Source organism: Taudactylus pleione, unplaced genomic scaffold (assembly GCF_031769625.1).
Source record: "Taudactylus pleione unplaced genomic scaffold, aTauple2 ptg000372l, whole genome shotgun sequence".
Classification (NCBI taxonomy): Eukaryota; Metazoa; Chordata; class Amphibia; order Anura; family Myobatrachidae; genus Taudactylus; species Taudactylus pleione.
The window spans coordinates 3,942,743-3,970,290 of record NW_028284773.1 but is presented as its reverse complement, the minus strand read 5'-3'; the positions used below and the strand labels follow the sequence as shown (position 1 = coordinate 3,970,290).

Here is a 27,548-nt window from a genome sequence, read left to right as displayed (position 1 = left end):
GAATGTAGTGGAGAGAATGTAGTTTATCAGGGTTACCCCATGCCTCCTTGATAAGCTCTGTAAGCTGTTCAGATACAGGTAATTCTGTTTTGACCATCTTCTGGTGGTTATTAAGCATTGGAGCCTTCTTACTATGAGCTGGTTCATCATCCTGAATATCTAAGACTGATCTAACCGCCCTCACCAAAGAAGGAACATCCACCGTGGACGGATGATCCTCCTCCCCAGAACTAGATCCTGGAGAGGAACCCTGTGCATCATCTGATTCCCCTGGTGATGCGTCTGAATCCATATGTTGGGCAGACTGATGGAAAAGATCTTGCGCTTAGGCGTCTTGGTCACTACCGGTCTGTTATCAACATTAGATGGTGCCATACTCCGACTAGAATGGCCATAAATATCCTTCCATGAAGGATGCATAGGAGGTGCAAACATAGTATACTGTGAACACCCCATCCAAGGAGGCATCGTGGGAGCAGCCATACGGCCCACAATCTTTATCATAACCTGGGAAAAAGAAGAGGCCCAAGATGGCTTTTACACATAAGCTGTACATGATTTAAATGGAACCAGAACAGGCTGCTCCCCCTCCTGTTTCCCTTTATCTTTTGACATGTTCAGAGTAAAGGCAATAATTGCAATGTTATGTGATGGCCTTCACAAAATCTTAATGAATGTGAAGAACTCGGAAAGTAACCTCCAGCCCAAGAGGATGGAGCGAAAACAGTGATAGTTACAATTGACAGATTTAGAAATAAAAGACTGTCAATCAGCAGCTAGCAAACAGTCACATACAATGCATATGTAATATAATTATGGCTCTAAATCAACTACAGCAATGCAAAGGAATGGTAGGACATAGAACACCATATACTTTAGCCACGGGAGAGGTACACAGGGAGACTGACCCAAACCCTCCTGGGACCAACAGCTACAGGGCGCACTGAGCGTGGACCGTGAGTGTCTCATATACGCGTGGAGGGTAGGCGGAGCAACCCAGACGTGCAAAACCCTTCATAGGGACTGCGTCGGAGGAGGAGCTACCGGGGGAGCGCCTACTTCCCCAAAGCTGCGTTAACCAGCCAGGTACGCTGGCCTCGTGGCAGCAGATAGCGTCTGCTGCCGATCCCCGGCATCAGATAAGGCCCAGGCTGTTGTAGTGAGGACGCGGACAATCCCGTACACTGACAGCAGCGACTGCTGGTGCGTCTCTGACACCAAAAGCAAGGACTGCCGCGCGCGATTCCTCATAAGCGTGGAATAGCCTTACCTGACATCTCCGAACATCCTGTGTAGTCCAGGTTGCAGCATTGCAGCTAGCTAAGCTCAGCCGCGACCCGCCAAAATCACCAGCACAATTACTGCTGTTGCGGCCCGGCGGAGGTAGATGGAGTCGCAGTATGTGCGTCTTAATTCAGACGCTTGGTACCGACAACTCAGAAAAACATTACATAAAACCTAAAATAAAAGCTTAGGACTGCTCTAAGCAGTCCTTTTGTTACAGAGGCGAGTCTTGATTCTGCAGCACCAAACGAACAACTGCAGACCTATGGCTAAGGGCGGGGCATATATGAAGGAGGACCCGATGCATTCTGGGAGCAGAAGCTTTAACTGTTTGGTGCCTGGTCTTCCAACCATAATATCCCCATGGTATCCCTGCGAATCCCTATGGACCCCGAACAAGAAATGTGGAAAGTTAAGGTTCACAATTTGTAGAGAGACACCCCTTACATGGCAACGGTATTCCCTGATGGCAGTGGCCTTTTTCAGTAAGATAATGCGCCCTGCCACACTGTAAAGATTGTTCAGGAATGGTTTAAGGAACATGACAGATGTTCCTCAAACCATTCCCCAGATCCCAATCTGATCGAGAATCTGTGGGATGTGCTGGAAAACAAGTCTGAGTCATGGAGGCCCCACCTCACAACTTAGGACTTAAAGGATCTGCTGCTAACATGTTAGCGCCAGATGCCACAGGGCATCTTCAGCGGTCTTGTGATATTAAGGGGACCAACACAATGATATGTAGTTAATTTAACATATACATGCACACACACCCAAGCCAGTCACGGAAAACAAATCCATGCTCCAACCAATAACTTCGACAATGTCTTCTCTTAGTCACTGAGTTGCCAGAATTTCTGTAAAAATACAACTGTTAAATTAAAGGCTCCATTCCCCTTCTCAACAGTGGAAACTAATTCTTAATGTGCAGTAGCTACTGTAGTAGTTGGAAAATAAAATATAAATGGAATTTTACATTACAAGAATGAGTGAAGTATGTACAATCTCATTCTTTAGGACAAAATGTTCAGCAACAAAAATCAGTCAAATATAAAGCATGGGATTTTTTTCATAAAATTGCAACCACCGAGAACTTGGAATAGATAAGTACACAACAGTTTACCTCTGGTTTCAAAATTAAATAAAAATCACCGCACCATAAATAGGAGTACAAATCAAATTATTCAACAAAACATAAGTCAACATGACGTTGTTTTAGTGTACAGGACATTCAAATCTTCATTAAGAGGTCTTTTGAATAAGGAGGAGAGATTGAAGAGTTTTACCATTTCAGGCACCTGAGAAGCAGCAAAGTGTACTTGAAATGACGTTCTGATGATGTTGTACAGAAGCGTCCTTACACATGTTTGCTAGTCGCGCTAAAAAGCCCCTTCCGGGCACCAGAGTCTCTACAAGTGTGCTGAGATAGCGTATTGAGGCCAGCTGTATGAGGACACATCTGTATGTTGCAACAATGTTTTGTATAAAGACAGATACTGACTCACGCCATACAAAAACAAAGGTGTTAGAGTCTAGAAAGGCTGATTTTGCAGGGAAAGAAGATGTGTAAGCGAATCTTTGGCAGAGTGGCGGAACTTGAAAGGAGTGCAGGAGAGGTGGGAGAATGTAAAAAGTGCAATATTAAAGGCAACAGACCTTTGTATCAAAAGGGTTAGGAAAACCACAATGAAAAAGAAGCCAGTGTGGTTTGAAAAAGAGGTAGCAAGTATTGTGAATGCAAAAGAGATGGCCTTTAGGAAATACAAGCAGACGCAAAATAATAAAGACAAAGTGGTGTAGCTTGTAAAACAGAAGGAGGCTAACAAAGTAATCAGATGTGCAAAGGCAAAAGCTGAGGAGAAAATGGCACAGTGTGTAAAGGGGGAAAAACTTTTTTTTTTTTAAGTATACAATGTAATAGCTGATCTTAATAATTATTTTTGTTCAGTATTCACTACTGAGAGAGAAGGAAAGGGGCCACAGTTAAGTTGCAGGTGATCAAAAAAATGAGGTAGGAACAAGCACATTTACAGAGGAGAAGATCCTAACAGAACTCTCAAAACTGAAAGTGGATAAATCAATGGGGCCAGGTGGGATACAAACAGGGATACTAAAAGAGCTTAAAGGGGTGCTGGTAACACCATTAACAGAATTATTCAACCAGTCACTAGCTACCGGAGTAATTCCAGAGGACTGGAAAAGAGCAAATGTTGTCCCACTGCACAAAAGTGGAAGCAAGGAAGAGGCAAGCCTACCGACCAGTGAGCCTTATATCAGTAGTTGGGAAATTGATGGAAACAGTCATAAATTATCTCAAATCCAGCAATTTGCAGAATCCCAAACAACATGGATTTACTGGGGGGAGATCATGTCAAACAAATCTTATTGACTTTTTTGACTGGGCGACTAAAGGTACCCATACACGTTGCGTTGCACCATGTAGGGTGACTGCCGATCCGTCAGCAGATGGATCGTGCTGTCACCGCCAGCAATCGTGCGGTCCCCGTTGATCGCACGATATGCCAGCTCCCCCCTCCTCCATTTGAATGGGATCATACAATCGCATCCCAGATCAGATGGTTCTGCAGGAAGATCTGGAAATGCAATGTACGACCCCGCGGGAGCGCGCAGCACGATATCATGTACGATATCGTGCCCATACAGGGCAATATATAGCACGTATATCGTGCCAATCCGTTGGATCGGCACGTATATCGTGCCGTGTATGGGGGCCTTAAGGAAATAGATAAAGGGGGGCATAGATATACTGTAGCTTATCTAGACTTTAGTAAGGCTTTTGACACTGTTCCACACTGCAGACTGTTAAATAAACTGGAAAGCATGGGATTGGATACAAATATAGTTGAATGGATAAGATCATGGCTGCAGGATAGGAAAAAGAGAGTTGTAGTAAACGGAGTGCAGTCTCAAGAGGGAAATGTTACCAGTGGAGTACCTCAGGGATCTGTACTTGGACCAGTGCTTTTTAAAATCTTTATTTGCAACATTGCAAATGGTAATGAAGGGAAACTATGCCTTTTTGCAGATGACACAAACAGGTAAGCAACAGGGTAGACACTCCAGAAGGGGTAAAACAAATGATTGATGATGTAGGTAGACTAGAGGAATGGTCAAGAACATGGCAACTACAGTTTAATGCCAAAAAATGCAAGATCCTGCACTTGGGTCTCAAAAATCCAAAGACTAAATATAGTATTAATGGCACTATACTGGAAACTACTGAAGAGTAAAGGGGATCTAGGAGTCACTATTTCAGGTGACTTAAAGGCAAGCAAACATTGTAACAAAGCAATGAGGAAGGCAAGTCAGATGCTTGGTTGCATAGGTAGAGGAATCGGTAGTAGAAAGAAAGAAGTGGTAATACCACTGTATAGGTCATTGGTACGTCCTCATCTCGATTACTGTGTTCAGTTAGGACAACTAAAATGGTGCAAGGTCTATACCACAAAACGTACCAGGAGAGACTAAAAGATCTTAATATGTATAGTTTGGAGCAGAGAAGGGAAAGGGGGGGCATGAAAGAAACGTTCAAATATATAAAGGGTTTTAACAAGGTAAAGAAAGAGAAGTATTAGAACAAGAGGACATGTTCTGAAAGTGGAGGGAGGTAGGTTCAGGGGAAATTTGAAGAAAAATTACTTCACAGAAAGGGTAGTGGACAAGTGGTGGTGGAAGCTAACAGTAGAGGGATTTAAACATGCATGGGATAGACATAAGGATATCCTTCAGAAGAAGTAAGCATCAATAAGGGTTGAGGTAACTATGTTTAAAAATGGGGCAGACTAGATGGGCCAAGTGGTTTTTATCTGCCATCAAATTCTATGTTTCTACGTATACCATAACAGTACAAATGTTAATCTCAGTAGCATACAGTCTGAAACATTTGCATTGCTTTAATTAAATGTGAGGTCCATTATTAACCTTGTGCAATGAACTCAGCCGGATATTGCAGTTAAGAAACTATGATTATTATTGTTCATGCCCCATGGTGTTCCAAGCAAAAATAAGCAAATGTTTTACAACATGCTTGCTGGTAACCTGCCCCTTATTGTGATAAATAAGTCTAGTGGAACATAGGGGATGGGTCCATCTTCAGTACCAATGTCAATACAGTATATATATATTCACACACATGCATATACATATATCTATATCTCCAAATGGGTACAAAATACTTGCTACGGTGCCCTTCCAGAGTGTGTCATTCACTCCCCATATCCAGCAAGTAGGAGGCACTCAATAGATTTATGAATGTATAAAATGGTCCTTTAATAGTCCGATGTTTCGGGGTAACACCCCCTTCCTCAGGGACAGCAGTACACAAATGAATAGAAATACAGACAGACATATATACCCATAAAACATCAGTACAATCTAACTCCCCTGCAGACTGCTGCGTATAACCCCCACAGATGGAGCTCTCAGATCGGACCAAGACGCCACACATGACGTCATCAGCCAGCATCCACACCACGCTAACCTCAGACACATCCAGCGGCATGTCCCGATCACGAGACATAAAATGTGTGGCATCATCAACCAGCGTCAGCCTGCAAGATTCGAACACAGTGCATGTTGCCTAGCAACTAGTAAACAAGGAGCGTATTAAATTAAATAAACACAAACCAAAAACCAAATTAGTTAAAAAGTCGAAGCTAGTTACATGAATATAGCACTGTCAACAATACACATCATAGATAAAAACATATATATCCTAGCCAAATCATCACAAACAAAAAGGCTGAAAGTGCTGTATACCATAAATACATAACATGGATAACTCAACACAAAGAAAATATCAAATCAATACAAATAGAGAAATCAGCACATATTGCATATTCAATGCATATTGCAAAAGTATTCACACCCTATTTGCATTTTTCAGGTTTTGTGTTTTGTTGCCTCAAAACCTGGAATTAAAATGGATTGTTGAAGGTGTGCATCATTTCATTCACAGAACATGCCTACAACTGTGAAGTTGTGTTTTTTTTTATATTGTGAAACAAACAACATTTAGGACAACATAACAGAAAACTTCAGCGTGCATTACTATTCACCTCCCTAAAGTAAGTACTTTGTCGAGCCACCTTTTGCGGCAATTACAGCTGCAAGTCGCTTTGGATAAGTCTCTATGAGCTTGCCACATCTTGCCCCTGGGATTTTGCCCATTCCTCAAGGCAAAACTGCTCCAGCTCCTTCATGTTGGATGGTTTCCGCTTGTGAATAGCAATCTTCATGTCTGACCAGATTCTCAATTGGATTGAGATCTGGGCTTTGACTAGGCCATTCCAACACATTTAAATGTTTCCCCTTAAACCGAGTGTTGCTTTAGCAGTATGCTTCGGGTCATTGTCCAGCTGGAAGGTGAACCTCCGTCCCAGTCTCAAATCACCGGCAGACTGAAACCGGTTTTGCTCAAGAATATCCCTGTATTTAGCACCAGCCATCTTTCCCACGAATCAAATCAGTTTCCCAGTCCCTGTTGCTGAAAAACATCCCAACAGCATGATGCTGTCACCACCATGTTTCACTGTGGGGATGGTGTTCTTGGGGTGTTGGGATGTGTTGGGTTTGCACCAGATATAGCATTTTCCTTGGTGGCCAAAAAGTTAAATTTTAGTCTCATCTGACCAGAGCACCTTCCGCCATACATTTGGGGAGTCGCCCACATGCCTTTTGGCAAACTCAAATCGTGTCTTCTTATTTTTATCACTAAGTAATGTTTTTTTTCTGGCCACTCTTCCATAAAGCCCAGCTCTATGGAGTGTACGGCTTATTGTGGTCACATGCACAGATACACCAGTCTCTGCTATGGAACTCTGCAGCTCCTTCAGGGTTACCTATGGTCTCTGTGCTGCCTCTCTGATTAATGCCCTCCTTGCCCAGTCTGAGTTTTGGAGGGCAGCCCTCTCTTGGCAGGTTTGAATTGTACTTCTCTACAAATTTGTCCCTGACTTGTATGGAGAGCTCCTTGGTCTTCATGGTGTGATGCCTCTTGCTTAGTGGCGTCGCAGCCTCTGGGGCCTTTCAAAAAAGGTGTGCTTATACTGACAGATCGTGTGACACTTAGATTTCACACAGGTGGACTTCATTTCACTAATTATGTGATTTCTGAAGGTAATTGGTTGCACCAGAACTTTTGAGGGGCTTCATAGCAAAGGGGGTGATTACATATGCACATGCCAATTTTCAGAAATTTATTAAGATTCTTTTTTATATATATTTTTCTCATTTTACTTCACCAAATGAGATTATTTTGTGCAGATTCATCACAAAAGTCAGATTTAAAAAATAAAATAAATTACAGGTTGTAATGTTACAAAAAAGGTAAAAAGCCAACGGGGTGAATAAATACATTTGTAAGGCACTGTGTGTGTAATATATATATATATATATATATATATATATATATATACACACACATATACACACACAAACATGACTGAATTAGTTGTAATCTCAAACATGAAACATTTCAGTCATCCCATCCAGCCCTTACTCCTCCAGATAATAAAATTATGTTGGCTATTCAATTGGCATTTGGATAACCAGTATATCAAGACTACATATCGTACATATTATCCAAACACATCTGTGTATTTGTGTTATGGTCTAGTGACTTTATAAAGGCAAATATATACCCATCATAGTTCTATTCTATATCAGGTTTGTTATATGGTGAGTTTCTTATTAGTGTACATGCATAAGTACAATAATAATACCAATTCCGACTCTTAAGACTTTTTTTTTATTATTTGACTGATTTGTCAGTACAAGGAATGAGTCAGACTCTGTAAAAGATTATCACAGGGGTCTGTCCGTCTTCCTTGTTATATTAGTCATAATATTCTTTCATTGTTAAATGAAATGCAAAGGAAACAAAAAGATTGACGAGAATGTTGCCGTATTGCCAAATTACCCATCCTTTCCTCATGAGTACAAATAGAGTAATTTGCAATTCATACACAAGGGAAGAGACAGGAACATTCAATTGTCCACTTGCATGTATTATATCCTTTATTCTAAAGCTCCCTCAATGAAGCTTAGTTCCTCTTTGCATATACTTCCTTCTTATTTCTTCATTTATCCAGTAAACAGACATTGCAAAAAAGTATAATGTAATTAGAATTTCCACTCACATGTTTTCTATATATATATATATATATATATATATATATATATATATATATATATATATATATATATAATATATAATATATATATAGGAATCGGTAGGACATACCGCCGGACATAAGCACGGCGGATGTAATACAGACACCAGAAGGCAGAAGATCCCGACAGGGTAAGTATTTCAACTATCCCTAACCCTCCCCTTAGGGGTGCCTAACCTTCCCTCCTAGTGCCTAACCACCCCCCAAAGGTGCCTAACACCCCCCCCTTCGAGCCTAAACCTAAGTCCCCTCAGGATCCAATAAAAATAACCCTCCCCCACTCGCGACGCCCGGCTTACCTTCGTTCAACATGCTGGGCGGCAGGATTTCAGGGGGTGGATAATGATAGGCATCGGGATTTCGACGCCTATCAATAGTCCCATGCCGGGATTTCAATTTCGACCGCTGGCTACCTGCCCGCATACCATATACATACATACATAGATATATATATATATCTATCTATAGTAATGACATACAGACTAGGAGGTAGAAATGATCATGAGATTAGCTACACATTAGAGGGATAAAGATTAATCATTATAACTTTAGTTGCCATTCTACAAAATATTCTAGTATAGTTGAAAGAATCAAACTATTATTATATTATAGAGGAACTAGCTTGAATACCTTGAAACTTGTGACTGTGCCAAAAATATATAACATAATTCTCACATTCCAAGCAAATCAGACTTGTCTGTGGTTCCCCAAGACTTTCTTTCCAGCTGGCTACCAAACAAGTGTGATTCACACAAATGCTTACAAAGTATATTAATTAAATTATACATATATATATATATATATATATATATATACACACACACACATATATATATATATATATATATATATACATACAAATTAGTGTTTTTAGACCTTTTTGTCAGATGTTACTGTGGTATACTGCAGTAACATTACAAGCATTTCATAAGTGTCAGAGGCTTTTATTGACAATTACATTAGGTTTATGCAAAGAGTCAATATCTGCAGTGTTGACCCTTCTTTTTCAAGACCTCTACAATTCATCATGGGATGCTGTCAATCAAATTCCGGGCCACATACTGACTGATGGCCGCCATGCTTGGAGTTTGTCAGAATTTGTGGGTTTTTGTTTGTCCAGCCGCCTTTAGAGGATTGACCACAAGTTCTCAACGGGCCTAAGGTCTGGGGAGTTTCCTGGCCATGGACTCAAAATTTCGATGTTTTATTCCTCGAGCCACTTAGTTATCACTTTTGCCTTATAGCAAGGTGCTCCATCATGCTGGAAGAGGCATTGTTCATCACCAAGCTGTTCTTGGATGGTTGGGAGAAGTTGCTCTTGGAGAATGTTTTGGTACCATTCTTTATTCATGGCTGTGTTCTTAGGCAAAATTGTGAGTGATCCCACTCTCTTAGCTGAGAAGCAACCCCACATATGAATGGTCTCAGGATGCTTGTAATTTTATTTCAGTATACCCATAGTACCATCTGATAAAAAGGTCTAAAAACACAGAAGCAGCAAACTTTGTGAAAACCAATACTTATGTCATTCTCAACACTTTTGGCCATGGCTAGCTATATATAACCATATATATAGAAGCCTAATAAGAGCAACCATTATTTTGTATTGCTGTTCTGAGAGACATGGATGGGACCAGCATTGGGAGGGTTTGCTGGTTCTTGTAGTGCTATTTGGAGGTTTCTGGGGTACCTCCTAGGTGAGTTAGCTCTCAACTTAAATATATTTATGTATGTACTGTTATGTGGCACAACAGTATGCAATTATGACCCAGAGTGGGTGCTATTATTATGTAGCGCTAGAGACGTCGGTACAGAGGAGCCCTTAAGTGGCCCGGCATCTAACCATGTATTTGCAAATATATGCAACAAAGACCACTGGATTTCTTTTATCATGTAGTATTCACGCATTGTTGGTGTTTTTTTGCAGTGTGCTGGAAGGAAACTTTTTTCTGCAGAGTAAACCCCTCCCTTTACAAGCAAGCACCTGTGAAAACCATTAAGCTGATATGAGCAACCACTATTTTGTATTGCTGGATTGCAAAGAGAACAGAAGTTTTATTCCTTTATGAATATACGTGGCCTGTTAGCACGGTCTTTGGGAATTACTGCTCTACTAGATAACCAAACAAGAAGTAGGGGAACATCTGTATTTCAGTGCAAGGCTGGATGCATCAAAACAACATTTTTATTAGTAAAAAAATTATATTTACCATTTTATTATTTTTCACAACAACTGTAATTGACCAAAAGAATGCATTTCAATATAGATGTGTCAACAGACAGCCATCCCAAGGGCGAACCCATGATTATTAAATGCTTGATATTAGAGTAAGTGTGGCCAGTTAATTAAGTTAATTAATTAGTTAATTAGCATTTAAAAAGCTTCAATATGTATCATTCAAAGTGTAGTGTATGTCATAATTCCAACATATAGAGGATCAGCAATCACAGTAAGCCATTAAATGCAGCAGTAGGGCCATCCTGCCTGAACTGTATTGTTTTATTTCACATATGGTCAAGATTCCAAAGCATGGGAGCAATAAAGAGAGTCTGGGGGAGAGGCAGAAGAACCTAGCACTGCTCTGGATAACAGTATTAATAATTAATTCTATAGATGGTCTATAGCAGTGCAACAGTGCATGTTTTCCAGATATCCTAGTTGGTGCACAAGTGTATTCATTACTGGCTGACACTTGTTAAAAGAACTACAAGTGGTGCTAATTTATTTTGTGATACTGAGAACATGCAGCATTTGTTGGTCGTGATGGTGGGTTTCCAGGCAACAGGACCCCCACCCCACCCCCGTGTTTGCCTATGCATCCCATGAGAAAACATGAGATATGGTAAGACCTTACCTTTGTTATCTCTATTTCTACGAAGTCCATAGGGTTCCACAGGATACCTTGGGGTATAGGTGATGACGTCAGGCATCGGGCACCATAGAGTTAAAGCTTTCAGCCTCCCAGGATGCACTAGGGTCCCCCTCCTATACCCCGCCCCCGAGCCAAGGAATCTCAGTTACGTACCAAGCCATAGGGCAGAGGAGGAGAAGGAAGAGAGAAAAAAAGATCTGGACACACACAAGAATCACATTCTCACCAAAGGGAGACGGAAAAACCGGTGACCAGAGCAAAGCCCATCTGCAGTACAGGTGCGACAGGGCGGGAGTCCTGTGGAACCCTATGGACTTCGTAGAAATAGAGATAACAAAGGTAAGGTCTTACCATCTCTCATATTTTCTACTTCAGGGTCCACAAGGGTATCCACAGGATACCTTGGGGATGTCCCAAAGCAGTATCCTTTAAGGGTGGGGACGCTCCTGTGCTGAAAGGAGAATCCGCCGCCCGAAGGAAGCATCCTGAGACGCAAAGGTGTCAAACGCGTAATACCTCACAAAGGTATGGACCGAGGACCATGTGGCAGCCTTGCAGATCTGGACTGCAGAGGCACCACGTCGAGTAGCCCACGAAGGACCCACAGACCTAGTGGATTGAGCCCTCACAGAGGAAGGAACCGGAAGGCCTTCATGAAGATAAGCTTCTGAAATGGCCATACGAATCCAGCCTGCCAAAGTCTGCTTTGAAGCAGGCCAACCCTTTTTACGGAAGCCATAGAGGACAAACAAGGCGTCCGACTTCCTAAACGAAGAAGTGCGGTCAACATAAATCCTCAAGGCCCGCACAACGTCCAAAGTGGCCTCACCCACTGAAAGATCAGGTGAGTTAAAAGCCGGCACAACGATTTCCTCGTTGATGTGAAAACTTGAGACAACTTTAGGAAGGAAACCAGTACGAGTGCGCAGCACTGCCCTGTTCCTATGAAAATCAGAAAAGAGGGTCTACAGGAGAGAGCCCCTAAGTCAGAAACACGTCTGGCTGAAGCAATGGCCAGAAGGAAAATTTTTTAGCTGTCAGCTATTTGAGGTCCACTGAGCCCAGTGGTTCAAATGGTGGTCCCTAGAGAGCCCTCAGGACCACAGCTAAATCCCAAGGTGCCACCGGTGGAACAAAAGGTGGCTGAATTCTGAGAACACCTTGCATAAAGGTGCGCACATCAGGGATTGCAGCAATCCTACGATGGAACCAGATGGACAGGGCAGACACCTGCACCTTCAGAGACGCAAGGCGAAGCCCATGGTCCAGTCCCGCCTGCAGGAAGGCTAACACTCTAGACAGACCGAACTCCCGAGGGGCATAACCTCTCGGTCGACACCACTGGAAGAACGTATGCCACACTCGATGGTATATCCTTGCAGAGGATGGTTTCCGAGCCCGTAGCATTGTTTGCACTACAGAGCTGTGAAAACCCCCTGGACCTTAACATGGCCGTCTCAACAGCCACGCCGTCAAAGACAGCCGAGTCAGGTCCGGGTGAAGACAAGGACCCTGTGACAGGAGGTCCGGTCGTAACAGCAACCGCAGAGGAATGTCCACGGACAGACCCTGGAGGTCTGAGAACCAGTGCCTCCTGGGCCACGCGGGAGCTATCAACAGGAGCGTCCCTCCTTCCTGTTTGAATTTCCAGATTACCCGTGGAAGGGAAACCGGAGGAAACAGATAAGCAAACCGGAACGTCCACTGGACGGACAGAGCATCCACCAGAGACGCCTTTTCGTCTCTTGTGCGAGACCCGTACACCGGCAACTTGTTGTTGTGCCGTGACGCCATGAGGTCGATCTCTGGAAGACCCCACCTGTCCACCAGAAGTTGAAAGACATCCTGGTGCAGACACCATTCCCCCGGATGAACGTCCTGGCGACTGAGAAAGTCCGCCTCCCAGTTTAGGAGTCCCGGGATGAAGACTGCTGATATGGCCGGAAGATTGCGTTCCGCCCAAACCAGAATCCGGGACACCTCCACGAGAGCCGCCCGACTTCGGGTTCCTCCTTGCCGATTTATGTAGGCCACGGTGGTAGCGTTGTCCGACTGGACCTGCACTGGGTGACCTTGGAGAACCCGATGTGCCTGCTGGAGAGCATTGAAAACCGCTCGGAGTTCCAAGATGTTTATTGGAAGCTCCGTTTCCGCCCGAGTCCACCTGCCCTGGAACAAGTGTGGACCCGTGACTGCTCCCCAGCCCCAAAGACTGGCGTCCGTTGTCAACAGGACCCAATTCGCCACCCAGAACGGACGACCCTTGTTGAGATGGGTCGTCTGCAACCACCAGGTTAGAGACAGGCGAACCTCCGGAGTGAACACCATTGTCTGTGATTTTAGAGTCTGAGACAGTCCATCCCATTTGGACAGGATCAACTGCTGAAGAGGTCTGGAGTGAAACTGGGCATATTCCACCATGTCGAATACTGAGACCATGGAGTCCAGTAACTTCATCGCCGAGTGTAGAGACACATGGCGACTCTGCAGACAACTGCGCACCCTCGACTGCAAGACCGAGATCTTTTCCCCAGTCACAAAGATCCTTTGCTGTCCAGAGTCCAATAAGGCTCCGAGGTGCAGAATCCTCTGGGATGGGATCAGGGTGGACTTCTGCCAGTTTATCAACCAGCCGTGCCGTTGCAGTACCGCATGGTCAGGTCCAAATGACGTAGAAGGAGCTCTGGAGATCCTGCCACCAACAGAAGGTCGTCCAAGTACGGTAACATGCGGACTACCTGTAGCTGCAGAGAAGCCGCCATAACCGCCATCACCTTGGTGAATACACGTGGTGCTGTCGCCAGCCCAAAAGGTAACGCCCGGAACTGAAAGTGGTCGTTGCGGATTGCAAACCTGAGAAACTGTTGATGGCGTAAAAGAATAGGGACATGCAGGTAAGCGTCCTGTATGTCCAACGACACCATGTAATCCCCAGGTTCCAGCGCCAGAATGATGGACCGTAGGGTCTCCATCCGAAACCTCGGCACCCGCAAAGACTTGTTGAGTGCTTTGAGGTTGAGGATCGGACGATACGACCCATTGAGTTTCTGCACCAAAAACAGATTGGAATAGAAACCCTGGCCCCTCTGGGAGAATGGAACAGGCACTATAACTCCAGCCTGGAGCATAGTGTGCAAGACTTTCCGCAGTTCCACTGCTTTGTTCCGGTCTGATGGAAGACCCGTGGTGAAGAATCGGGACGGGGGCCTGTGCCGAAAGGAGAGGGCATACCCGTGAGAAACCACCTCGTGAACCCAAGTGTCTGTCGTGGCAACCGACCAACACTGGGCGAACTGCAGCAGATGGCCTCCCACTTTGGGATCCCCCAAAGGGAGGCCCAGACCGTCAGGCCGCAGGCTTGTCATCCGGCTTAGGGGCCGGATGTCTGGTACTCCAGGCCTGTTTCCGGGGCTTGGCCGATTTTTTGGGGCCAGCCTGTCTGGGAAAGGACTGAGTCTTAGGCCTACCCTGGGCCCTGTAAGCCCGAAAGGACGACCTACCAGAACTGGAAGGGACGGCAGCAGATGGAAGACATGCCGACTTGGCTGCCGCCAGTGTGGCTACGATTTTGTCCAGATCCAGACCAAATAGGACTTCTCCATTAAACGGCAAAGCTTCCAAGCCCTTCTTGGAATCAGCGTCCGCCTTCCAAGATCGCAACCATAAGGTGCGTCGAGCAGCTACCGCAGCCGAAGAAATCCGGTGCCAGGGTACTGGCATCCAAGGCCGCTTCATTGATATAAGTTAATTCCTGCACTATCAGCGTTGTTACTCAACTACGCAGACAAGGAGCCTGGTAGGACACAACGCTGCATACACTGACCTGAACCTTAACGGAGGAGAGGTATGCCGGGGGACCCAGACCGCGATGCCACCTTTCCAGGCTTCCAGCAGCGCTCACCATGTGTTCAGAGAAGATGGCCGCCGAGGAGTATAGAGGAGGCCGGCCTGGGGGAGGAGCGCTGCCACAGGGCCAGTCGGCGTGTGCAGAAAGGGCTGTGTGCAGCGGGGGAGGAGCCGGCTGTGAGACAGGGAAGGCGCGCTCCCCTGGCATGCATTTAACCCCTGGGACGCCGCAGCGCTACCGCTCAGCCGCGGTCCAGCTGTCCCAGGGGGGTAGTGGAAGCGCAGGTTAGTACCTGGCTCCACGCTGCAGCCAGTCCCCAGGGAGCCCTCTGCCTGGGGACTGTGGACCATATTCAGCAGGGTCCCACCGCGGAGCCCCGCTGCTTACCTTGCTGTCCCCCTTAGATCCGGCCATGGCCCCAAAACATCTGGGGTCACCGCTAGCTGTGACCCCAGACGCTTACCAGCATCCCCGGATCGGTACCGGCGTTCTGGTACCGGCGGGGGTGTAGGGGAAAACAGCATGGACTTCAGCACTGACTGTCCATGCTGTACTTCCAGATGTGCATCCACAGCTGTATTGTAAAAAGCTTCAGGAGCTCTTCTAAGCCCCCCTCTAACAGGTGCATCCGACTCCGGCCGGGCACCAAACTAAACTGAGATGCCTTGGCTCGGGGGCGGGGTATAGGAGGGGGACCCTAATGCATCCTGGGAGGCTGAAAGTTTTAACTCTATGGTGCCCAATGCCTGACGTCATCACCTATACCCCAAGGTATCCTGCGGATACCCTATGGACCCTGAAGTAGAAAGGATGAAAACTACTGCAAACCTAACTTGTACACAACAAGCCTTATGTTTCTCATAGTAGACTTGCCTGTAGAAATCAGTTTGCGTTTGCAAATAAGGGAAGCTGTAAAAAATTACAGTGGGATTGAAATGCAGATTGCTGCTTTTGACATCATTTGGTGACACGTCTGAAAGGAAATACGGCTTCATTGCTCTATAGCAGGGATGGGCAATAAGCCTCCCCTCCAGCTGCTGTGGGACTACACATCCCAGCATGCCCTGTCAAAATTTAGCTATCAGGGCATGCTGGGATGTGTAGTTCAACACAGTTGGAAGGCCACTTATTGCTCACCCCTGCTCTAGAGGGAAGAACAATAATTGGTGTGAGAGACTAAGGTCTTATTGCCCTGCAATAACAGCATGAGTTATACGAGTTATACGAGTTATACAAGGCACTCTCAAGCTGTGAATTTTACCTGACTTGTCCGTGGCTTGTATGGAGAACTGCTTTCCAGATCAGCCAAGATACTTGTCAAGGAGTCAATCTCTGCATCTAGGCTTGAGCGTCGCTCCTCTATGGTCTTACCCCCTGTGTTTACCTGAGGGACATACATAAAAGTTTTAAGTTAATTATGTTTATTTAGTTACCATTTTATTTCATTTTAATATTTTTTTTTTTAAACAGACAATTTTATTGGACGGATTAGAGACCAATCCCCGGAGAGATGCCCATCCACACCTCCTCGGACCCCTGTGGTCATCCGAGCCACCAACCATCACCCTCATAATCACCCCCATACACACACCCAGCCTATCACAGCGCATGTTTTTTGCTCGCCTGCACCACGGGACTAAACTACCACGACAATGCGGTTTCACATCCCCACCTCCACAATAATTGCCTTACACACCCCGGTGCCCCTGACCCCCACCCTACTCGCCACATGCCCCTGCCCGCTCATTAAATCCTCCACACAGCACAAAACACTCCGCATACCTCCTCCGCCCAACGCACGCCAGAGCCAGCTGTCACCTTAACCCATGTAAACATACAGAAACCCTACACAGCACAAGATTGGCTGCCAGCACCACGTGACCACCTCCAACCAACCGCACCCGTTCTCGATCCCCATAGCAGCTGCATAATGCATTAAAGCACACCAGCCCCAGCATACACACCCACACCAGCAGAGCACACGATTGGCTGCCGACACCACATGACCGCCGCTGACCATTCACAGCCGGTCACAATCCCCATACCAGCCACATATGCACCCAGACACGAGCCCCAGCTAACACACCCACAGCAGCACAGCACACCATTGGCTGCCCAAACCACGTGACGTTATAACCCAACCACAGGCTTAGCCTCGCACAATCACCCACGACCTATCAGATACATGGGCCACACCCACTCTTAGCCCTGATTGGTCATCTCCACCACCTGACAAACACAGAACCCGGAAGTTCCACATTTAAACCTCACACATGCATAGCCACACTTCTTACCTCCTTGAAGAAGGCAGAGCCCCTGCCGAAACGCGTCGGTTACCCCTACATTCTGACACCACAGCCAGCTTACACCAGAGCTCTTCACTCCCGCGGAGAACTCGGTCGAGCCTTGCTGCTTCCAGAACCCTCTCTACCCACCACCCACAGGGCCGCGCTGGGCATCACACCTAGCAAAGCCCTGCGCACCCCTCTTGATCACCACTCCACCTGCTAGACCCAGGCGACCACGCACTGCCCCCTGGGAGCAACCAACACCAGCTCCACTCACAGCTGTTCGTCCAGCAGCAATCCCTAAGCGATCCACACCAGCAGGCACCCACCAGGCAGCGGGAACAGAACGCCAGCAACGCGGTGCACCAAGCCCCACAGTGCACCAGCAAGCCACTACCACACACAGAGCTTCCTTCAACCGCTGACACCGCAGCAGCCATCCAACACCACATCTGCAAAAGGAAACTAACACCAGCTACCAGCAGCCCAAGCCTTTTTCACCAACAAATCCTACCGGTAGGTAAGTGACTCCGAGACTTATGCCCCTGCGCGGGACGCCGCCAGGGTGTACATCCACAACCGCCAGACCTACTGCCAACCCACCACTCCCCTCCTCCCGAGACATCCTAAGACTGTTGACCAAAGGTCCAGCAGGGGTAACGTGCCGGTCTATTGAACTGCACGGAAAGGAGCCCCCTAAAAGGGTCCACTCACCGCCCCAGTCTTCACCCACACACACCCCTAAGTGGATCGCTCACCCCACCTGGGTGCCTGGGACCGAACAGGATTAGTACTGTTTTTTTCCAATAAACCCTTTGGCCCCCATTTCTGCCTCTGTCTTCATTTCCTCACCCACCACCTCCAGTCCATTAGACCCCCTTCCCTCCCTACACCCCATCACTCCACACACAACATCGAACACAAAAGACCACAACACACTACTACTCCAGCATTACACCCATAGGGCGAGCGCACCCTCTACCCCATTCTATCGTTACACAGGACCCGGTACTCCTGCTTTTAGGAAGGTGCAGCACCCCGACACAAACAATACATCTCACATCCCATCTGCCCATACAGCAGAGCGCAGTTCTAACCCATCATTTAGAGACCAAAGGCAATTGACCTATGTAGAGGTCTAGAAATGACAAATGGTACAGCAATAATGTTTAGAGAACAACAACAAAAATAACGAAGAGTGTTTGACTATGAGTCACAAATACATATATATGCAATCACATAAAGAATTTTGTGTAGAGAGAGCTGTACAAAATAAATAAAAAATAGAAGTATGGGAGATCTGGTAAGAGCAAAGGAAGAAGGGAAGTAACTCATGATAGATAACAAATGCAAAAACACAAAACAAAAGGAAAGAGAAAAGTAAAAAAAACAAAGAAGTGAGGAAAGGGATAGAAGCGGTAAAAGATGACGAGTGGCATCAGGGAGACAGCGGTAAAAGAAAATACTTAGGGGTGAAGGATATATTTATGCCCAATATGGAGCCAGCGAGAGCATAAACATTACAGTTTCTATGCCCATCCACAATACGCCACGCAGCGCGACATGCCTGGAGCGAGTGAGCCACCAGGTTCCGCAAGGCTCTGTTGGGAGTCTTTTTTTTATTTTTTTAAAGAAAATGCATCTAAGTCGCAATGTGGTGACTATGACGCACCAGCAGACTGCTGATTAATTTGATATGCGACACTTATATATCTGTGTGCGACCGAGTCTGTAAACGGAACTTGGCATAGAAAAAAGATGCAGACTCAGTCGCACACAGATATACAAGTGTCGCATATAATTAATCAGCAGTCTCCTGGAGTGTCCTAGTTGCGACTTTTTAGGCAAAAAAAAAATACTCCAGACGCTAGCAGAGTCTTATAGGACATTGGCGCTCTGAGAGGAACTGTTTGACGCAACTGAAGCAAACATATGCGAGGATACACCTGTAAATCAGATTCTTCTAAATAAATATTACAAAATCAATACAATTGCCACACTGTAATAATATCTTAGCACATAAATACCCCTGACATACACAGATACAATGTGAAGAGTAGTGGTCCCTTTGCAGTTTAAGGAGCTTTACCTGACATAGCCATAAGTCATTAGATTTCTAAGTAGAATTTCTGCTTTATTAGATAGTCAAGAGACTGAAGAAGCAGGTCATGAAATGTATAGTATCTACACACTGTGTTTTAATTCTAAACTAACCTTAATAGAAAAAAAAGCTCAACACAAAAAAAAAAAATTAAAAAAAGGGTACCACCACACTGTTATAGACCAAAATGTAATATGGGGCCTATTCAATTAGACGCCGGCTTCCAGTCAGTTTATAAGTGTAATTACGGAGATGATCTCTGCTCGAACATTCAGTCTACCAGCAGAAATCAGCCGCTGACCTATATTCACAAAGCCGGCAGCCATCACAGGCAATTAAATTAATTAAATCGGCCCCAAATTGTGCAGATTGCTACCATATTGATATATACAACATATGATTGTACAACCTCTACTGAGAAAAGTGCATTTGAATCCGTACATTATTAGAGAAACACCAAGAAATGATTCAGCAAGGTGCTAAGGACACCTACAGTTGTGTCCTCATACATCTAAGCCTCAATACACCACGTAACGCAATTTGCCTGGTGTGAGTGAGCCGCCAATTCCCATGCTACTCTGCTAGCGTCTAAGTCGCAATATGATGAGACGAGGGCGCATCAGCAAACTGTGCTGATTAATTTGATATGCAACACTTGTACATCTGTGTGCACCCGAGTCTGTACTGTATATGAACCACAACGGAATTCAGAATTAAAAAGGCTGTAGCACATTGTATACAGATTTAGAGACTTAAGGTGCCCATACACTGAGATTTTTTACACGATTTGGCCGTTTTAGATAATTTGTAACGACCAATCGTGAAAAAGTGGTGTATTCCAGTAAGATTATGATGGCGTCCCCAGCGTCGTGTATTGGCATCGTAGATCAACTGAACCTGCAGTAAAATTTCGACCTATAGTGTACAATGTGACAAACATCATACGGTGTTTGCGCACATTATTCATGATAGCGATGCATGTAGCACGGACCAGGGATATCCGTGCTACATGCATCTGTGTCATTAAAACAGAGCACGGAAAAAAAAAATGGCATCCCCCCAAAAATAACAACCAGCCACCGGCTTTTAGTGACCCAGTGCTGGTTGTGCTAATACAGGGGACAAATGACGTAGGGGTCCCTTGTACTTAAGCACAGCCCCTGTATTTCCATAACCAGGTCCGGATCAGAGTCCAGTGCTTGTTGTTCAAAGTACGGGGGTCCCCTACGTCGTTTGGCCCCGTATTTTGGAAACCAGGGCTGGTTCTGACTAGCCCGTTGCTGGTTATGCTTTAGTAGAGGGGAGCCCTACGTCATTTGTCCACTGTATTTATTGGCTGGTTGCTCGCCATTTTTTTTTTTTTTTTACACAGGTTTTTTTTTTTTTTATCATTTTTACCGCAGCAGCACAGATGGGTGTCTCTGATCCCATCCGTGCTTCTGTGTCAATGACACAGAAGCATGTAGCACAGATCTCCCTGGTCCATGCTACATGCATCTGTGTCATATCGCACTCGATCTAATGATCATGCAAATCATTAGATCGCGCACGATAGATTGGGTGAGCATCGTGCAGCTTTTGCTGCACATCGTTCACCTCAGCTGCCGGAGAGAGTTCAAGGGCGATTACTGTACATACAAGATATGCAAATCGCAAAGTGTATGGGCACCTTTATACCCTTTTCAGACATACGGCCCGGGAAATTCCATGCTCAGACCCGGGATTTTCTCCTGTGCAAAATCCCAGTTATTTGGTCAAGACCCCCCTAATTACATTACATCTTCTACCTAGGAAATTCCTGAGTCGACCCGTCAGACAAAAGCTGGGTTTTGACTACTATTCAATCACATGCTTAATGACTACTTCAGTCTGTACAATTTATCCATCCCACCAGTCACCATGTGGTTTAAAATAAGTATGACATGTGTGTTCATATGCAAAAGGTGTTTTGCCACTACCCAGTGGACCAACAAGAACAGTCACGTGTGCGGTCTCTCTCCTCTCCCAGCTGCCACTGATGAGGTCATCATCATGCAGTAACCAGCCATAGCCGGCCAATTAGAAGCTGCTTGGTGCAACCCGGGAGTAAATTCCTGGGATGCGCCATTCAGACTAGAGCAGGGTTGTCTTCCTGGGACTTAAGTCCCGGGAAATTCCCTGGTCAATTGCAGAGTCGGCTACTCGGGAACGTACTTATGGGTAGGTACCTTTCAGACATACACGAGACCTGGGAATTCTGGTCGAAGCAGGCCAAAATCCCGGGAATCTCAGTATGCCTGAAAGGGGTATTAGTCGCATACAAATATACAAGTGTCGCATACCAAATTAATCGACACAGTCTGCTGGTGTGTCCTAGTCGCATCTAACTTAGATGCATTTTCGGCAAAGACGCCCGGCGCTAGCAGTTTCTCACGGGACTTGGTGCGCTGAGAGGGGCTTTTTGGCACAACTGCAGCAAAGATGTGTAAGGACACATCTGTAGCTGCATGGAGTGTGTGCCGCTAGACATTAATAGCCAGAATAACTCAGTAAATAGGTCTCCAAGCTTTCAGCAAAAATAAAAGTTACAGTAATAAACTGAAGTGCCAAAAGCCATGGAGTAGGTGGCCTCACCATACTGTGACGTCTTGGAAATGCCCAGACTTGCATCAGTTATAATCTGACATCTCATGAGTCAATCTGAACACCAGCTAGGCTGCTCATGGCAAGGCGACGTCATTAACGGAGTTCAAACATGGTATGATAGTGGGTTCCCGACAGTTGGAATATTCCATTTTCGAAGTTGTGTGGACATTCAACATTCCTTGATCTATGGTGTCACGTGTGTACCGGGAAAACCTAATGGAAAGCATTTCCAGCATATCCAGCAGGTCAGTGAAGTGTTCTTTAGCTGCCATACCAGAGTGCCCTGTTAACACGACGACATTGGAAACAGTGCCTCAATCGTACTTGTGACATCGCTAATTGGACACTGGGGGACTGCATTTGCAGCCCTTCATGGACTTCATGTACCCCCACAACGAAGGTATTTTCCAGCAGGATAATGCACAGTTTCATCTGTCTCAAGATGTCCTGAATAGGTTCAATGAACATTCTTCAGCTCTTCCGAAAGGTGTGGCCACTACGTTCATCCGACATGAATCCAATCAAGTATTTATGGGACGTGGTGGAGAGGTCCATTCACAACCAAGATCCTGCACCTACAAATATCAGGGAGCTATGGGAAGCTATCCAGCAGGCCTGGGTCAACATCTTTCCAGAGGTCTTCCGTCCCACTTGTGGAATCAATGCCACGTTGAGTTGCAGCACTTCGAGAGGCTATAGGTGGTCCTACACAATACTAGGGGCATCTATCCGGAATGGGATTGAAATGCCGGCGGCTAAACAGCGGATGCTCGACATCCCGACTGGGGTAGGCAAGTATACTAACCCTCCCCTCTCCCCCCCTAACCCTCTCTTAGTGGTGCCTAACCCTAACCTTTCCCAGTAGTGCCTAAACCTAACACCCCCTCCCCGCAGCCCTAAACCTAACCCTTCTGGGGGGGTGTGCCTAAACCTAACCTCCCCCCGGGGGTGCCTAACCCTAATCCTCACTCCTAGGGGTGCCTAACCCTAACCCTCCCTCCTAGGGGTGCCTAACCCTAACCCTCCCTCCTGGGGGTGCCTAACCCTAATCCCCCCCCCCCAAACCTAACGCTAACCCCGCTTGACTCCCTAATACTAACCCTCCCCCCCGTGGCTAATGCTAAGGGCGCCCCGGACTTACCTTCGTTCGGGCTAGCGTCCTCGGCTTTCCGGCATCTGGATTAACATAGGCGTCAGTATTTCGACGCCTATGTTGCATCCCTTGCTGGGATTCAGCTGTTGGCATTGAGACTGGCGGCCATCGGTCTCATCACTACATCCCATCTATCCCATGACTTACGGCACTTCAGTTTACAGTATCTCTCTAAAGATATATAATTTACCTAACTGCATCTGCAACACTGTTCCTGGCATTGTAGAAATAAAATGGCCAAAGCTTTAATTGGCATACATTCATAAGAAAGATCATGTTTAAAATAAAAAATAAAATAAAAAGACTTGGTAAATGTAATGTTATCACGTGCGCCATTCATTTGTTTTGTGTGGTTTGGATTGTTAACCTTTCATGAGTGGCTAAGCAATGCTCCTGCAGATGGTTTACAAGTCTGCAATCAGTTCTCTTATCTCAGGGACTTTAGGCAAATGACAGACAATTGCTCAGTTAGTTGCTGTCACATCTAATGAATGTAATTTAGTTTACAGCATTCCATGCTTTACACAGCTCAGGCTGGCATAAGTGTTTTCTACCTCTAGTGTAGACTCTGTACAAAGGGCATGTTAACCAAAATAACTACACAATTTCTGAGTCTTCATCTGTGGTTCTATTGTCAGAATGTATTTTTCTAGGAATCTCTGTCTTAACATGCATCCAGGGCTGTACAACTCCTCCTACTTACACTGTGAAATACTGTATATGTGGAAGAATTTATTCAAAGCAGGCCTTTCCTAACAAGATCTTAAAGCTGTGTCAAACAGTCTCAAAAATGGTTTTATAATTTAATGTCAACGTACAATATTGGCTATATTTATTTTATATGTATTGTAACAGGACTGGATTAGGGGTCCCTCTCCTGGGGTAGATGGACTCCCTCTTCACACACACACAGCAGCCGGAAAATAGTACACCAGTCTGGGTTCTCGTGCTAACTGGTCGGCGCCAGTCTTTATTGTGCAACGTAAAAGAAAAACAAAACAAAAATAAACGCTAGCCCGTCTGGGCGCTAACTAGACAAGAGGTTCCCTCTCGATAGAAACAGTGGGGCCTATTGCCTCCACCATCAACACAAGCGCATGCACAGAATTCACAGTTAGTTTTCACCAAGTGTCTCTGAGCCAGCCAGCCTGCTTGCTCCCCCAGGTATGAGACCCACAGCTACAACTGAACAGAGCTTATCACCACCAGTTTCAGGTGGAAGCCCTAATGAGCCTGCTAACAGGCAAAAACCAAAACCTGGAGTGGGTTGTGGATGGAGCCCACCCTCTCCTCACACCCACACCCGCAGGTCCCAAACCGGCTCTTCAAAAAGCCGAAACTCAAGCTTGCTTCGCTGCAAACTTTCTCCTGGGGGTTTAAAACACACAGGTCAGAAACCTAGGGCAAACGTATCTATCAGTGACCACTGTACCAGTGATCCCATCACTATATATATATATATATATATATATATATATATATATATATATATATATTTATAATTTGCTTAGTCCCTTTGTCCGGAACACTCTTAAGATATTAATGCGATTCTTTTGCGACGGATTGCAATCAGCAATAAATTACAGAATTTGGAATAAAACTGTATAAAATTTGATGAAAAAAAAAATTGCCAAAAACCATAATAAATGCTTTGGTTTAGCTAACCTGAAACGGTCAAGAAAAATACCAGAACACAGAGCCGGCACAGTGACCCGAGGAAAGCGGGATAGGGGTGACTGGCGCTGGCTGCTGTTTTCACATACTACTAGTTGTTTGTGCTCTCACACGGAACCGGTGCCATAGCCAAGAGCGGACACGGCTTACATTCTGCCCAGTTCAGCTCTTGATTGGCCGCCTGGCTGCGTGACGTAGCTATTACATAATGAGGGAGGGCGCGCGGGCGGCACAACACGTGAGGCTGCAGCAGTAGGGGGCGCTCTTCCCCCACCTACTTTCCCCAACACATCGATTCCTGGTTCGCAACTTCCAGCCAATCAGCACCGGGTTTGCGCCTCGAAAGCAACGCCTCTTTTCTCTGCTTTCCACGAGAGCTTCCGGCAGCCGCTGATTGGTGGATGGCTGGGAGACGGTGAGGCGGAGTAACAGTGCATTATCATTTGCATCTTAAGGGGCTCAGCTTGCAATACCTCCTGGAAACGGTCCACTCTGCTTCAGAGTCCATGGCCAAATATATACACACACATACAAAATGGCAAAATGTTACAATAAAAAAAAACACTCCCCAAAAACTATAAAAGGGTATGGCTTAGCCGGTTATGTTTCACACACATCTTTATTACAAGATTCCGTCGTATTAACATATGATCTAGCTAAGCATTTTCCGTACGTATGTTCTGGGTTCAAATTGATTAAATGTTTCGCCAGGGGCATACTAATATATTATATATATATATTTATTTAGTATAGATGTTGTTGTTGTTGTTGTTGTTAATGCGTAATGTCATTGCATGTACACTGCACAGTCGAGCACACTTTCGAGGAGCTCCTCCTGAAATCATTTACAGACACATAGCAGACACACATACACGTTTCTTCCATTATAAAGGCATTACGTCTTCAGTACTTTAACATTTAATTTTTTCTCTTTTTTTACTTAAACTATATTTGCATTAACATCATAACACTTTTCAAATTCCCAATTAACATCCTTCAAAAACAAAATCTGTAACCATCACCTACATTTCCCAACCAGGTTTTCTTTGAGACACAGGTTTTAATATACATGAAACAAAGGTTTGCATTTGCATACACAAACACATTTTACATAGATTTCTCTATGGATCATCCACATCAGTAATCTGACAAAGTTTAGAACAATGATTTCACCAATTTAATATTGGTTCCTGAAAGAAAAAGGAAGCTGATACATTCATTTTCCCATTTCAAAATTTGGTAGATTCAACTTACATTTACAAAGGACTTGTGTCCTCTCTTTAATTGTAAGGAGCAGTTGGCAGATTACTGGAGGCACTACAGATGAATTTATGAATGGATCAGTCATGGCTTTACAAACAATTGATCCTCTGGTCACTTAGTCATGATTCTACAGGTCACTGGGTATTATGCTTTGTGCAGCACTTGCTGCTGCTGTTGAATCGGGATCAGTTTATTAAATGTTTTTTTAAAGTTACTGCACCTTATGGAAAATTACATGATTCTTCAATCTGATAATAAATGACAGTCACGTAGCAATTCTGCATTATGGTTATCTTTTTAAATGTAAGAATGTCACTTCTTATTTGTGTTCCCCATTCATTCCCCAAACGGTTACCTGAACATTGAACATTGCTTCATCGAGAGCAGGTGGGGGAGGAAACCTCCCAACAGCAGACGTATGATGAAGGCTGCTCATATCCTCAGGAGGTGGAGGTGGAGGCGGAGGGAAATCCCCTGTAGAAGAACAAAATGTGAGATTCTTTCTATAATCGCACCAAATAATTTCACAAACTATGCAGTAAGAGGACATGTATTTCTAATCATTATTTTAGATGTGATGCTAACAAACTTTAATCTAAGTCCACACAAAAAGTGGTTTGTAAACTAGAGCACCTCATTTTGCAAAAAATTGCAATATAAATAGATAACTCAATTTCAGGATTGTCTTTAGAACTTCAAATCGTTAAATTACACACAAAATTCCAACACACTCAAGTCCATAAACTCATAAAACGCTATTGGTACAGCTGCCCTTGAATCCCCGACACACGTGATCTCATGTTCAATCCAGGACACTCAGAAAAGCAATTCTCATAAGTACTTTTGTTTCATTTCATATACCTCCAAAGAGAGACTATAAAGATCGAACAAACTGAAGCCGGGAGAAGCAATGAATGAGGACAGTTTTGTCAGTTGGCAGGTTGCACATAACATTTCTGATATGATGACATCCTTAGAATGAGGTAACAGCTGAACAGTACAAAAAAATTAAACAATATCTATATCTAACCAGTTCTGGTTATTTGCCTACATGGTAAAAACTGACAGAAATGAAGACTGAAATTAGCAGTTGTGTAGGTGGATTTGTTTGGCTCTAAATACCTTCAAACCACCTGTTATCTGCTGTCAATTCATTAAAAATGCTGGCAAGTTCCAGGCATAACTACACTAACATTTCATTAAGGAAATGTCCCCACCTGCAGATTTATAGTCACTATTCTTAATTA

General features: G+C 44.9%; 1 protein-coding gene across 4 annotated transcripts in view; it reads right to left on the bottom strand.

Annotated features, from left to right (window-relative positions):
* Nucleotides 1-27,548, bottom strand: part of LPP (LIM domain containing preferred translocation partner in lipoma) — a 429,876-nt gene that overhangs the window by 201,537 nt on the left and 200,791 nt on the right. For all 4 annotated transcript variants that reach the window (XM_088444790.1, XM_088444791.1, XM_088444788.1 and 1 more), the window contains 2 exons: nucleotides 26,657-26,775; nucleotides 16,459-16,581 (listed from right to left, as the gene is read on the bottom strand). In XM_088444790.1, coding sequence (XP_088300916.1) covers nucleotides 16,459-16,581; nucleotides 26,657-26,775 — 242 coding nt within the window. The remainder of the gene's footprint in view (nucleotides 1-16,458; nucleotides 16,582-26,656; nucleotides 26,776-27,548) is intronic.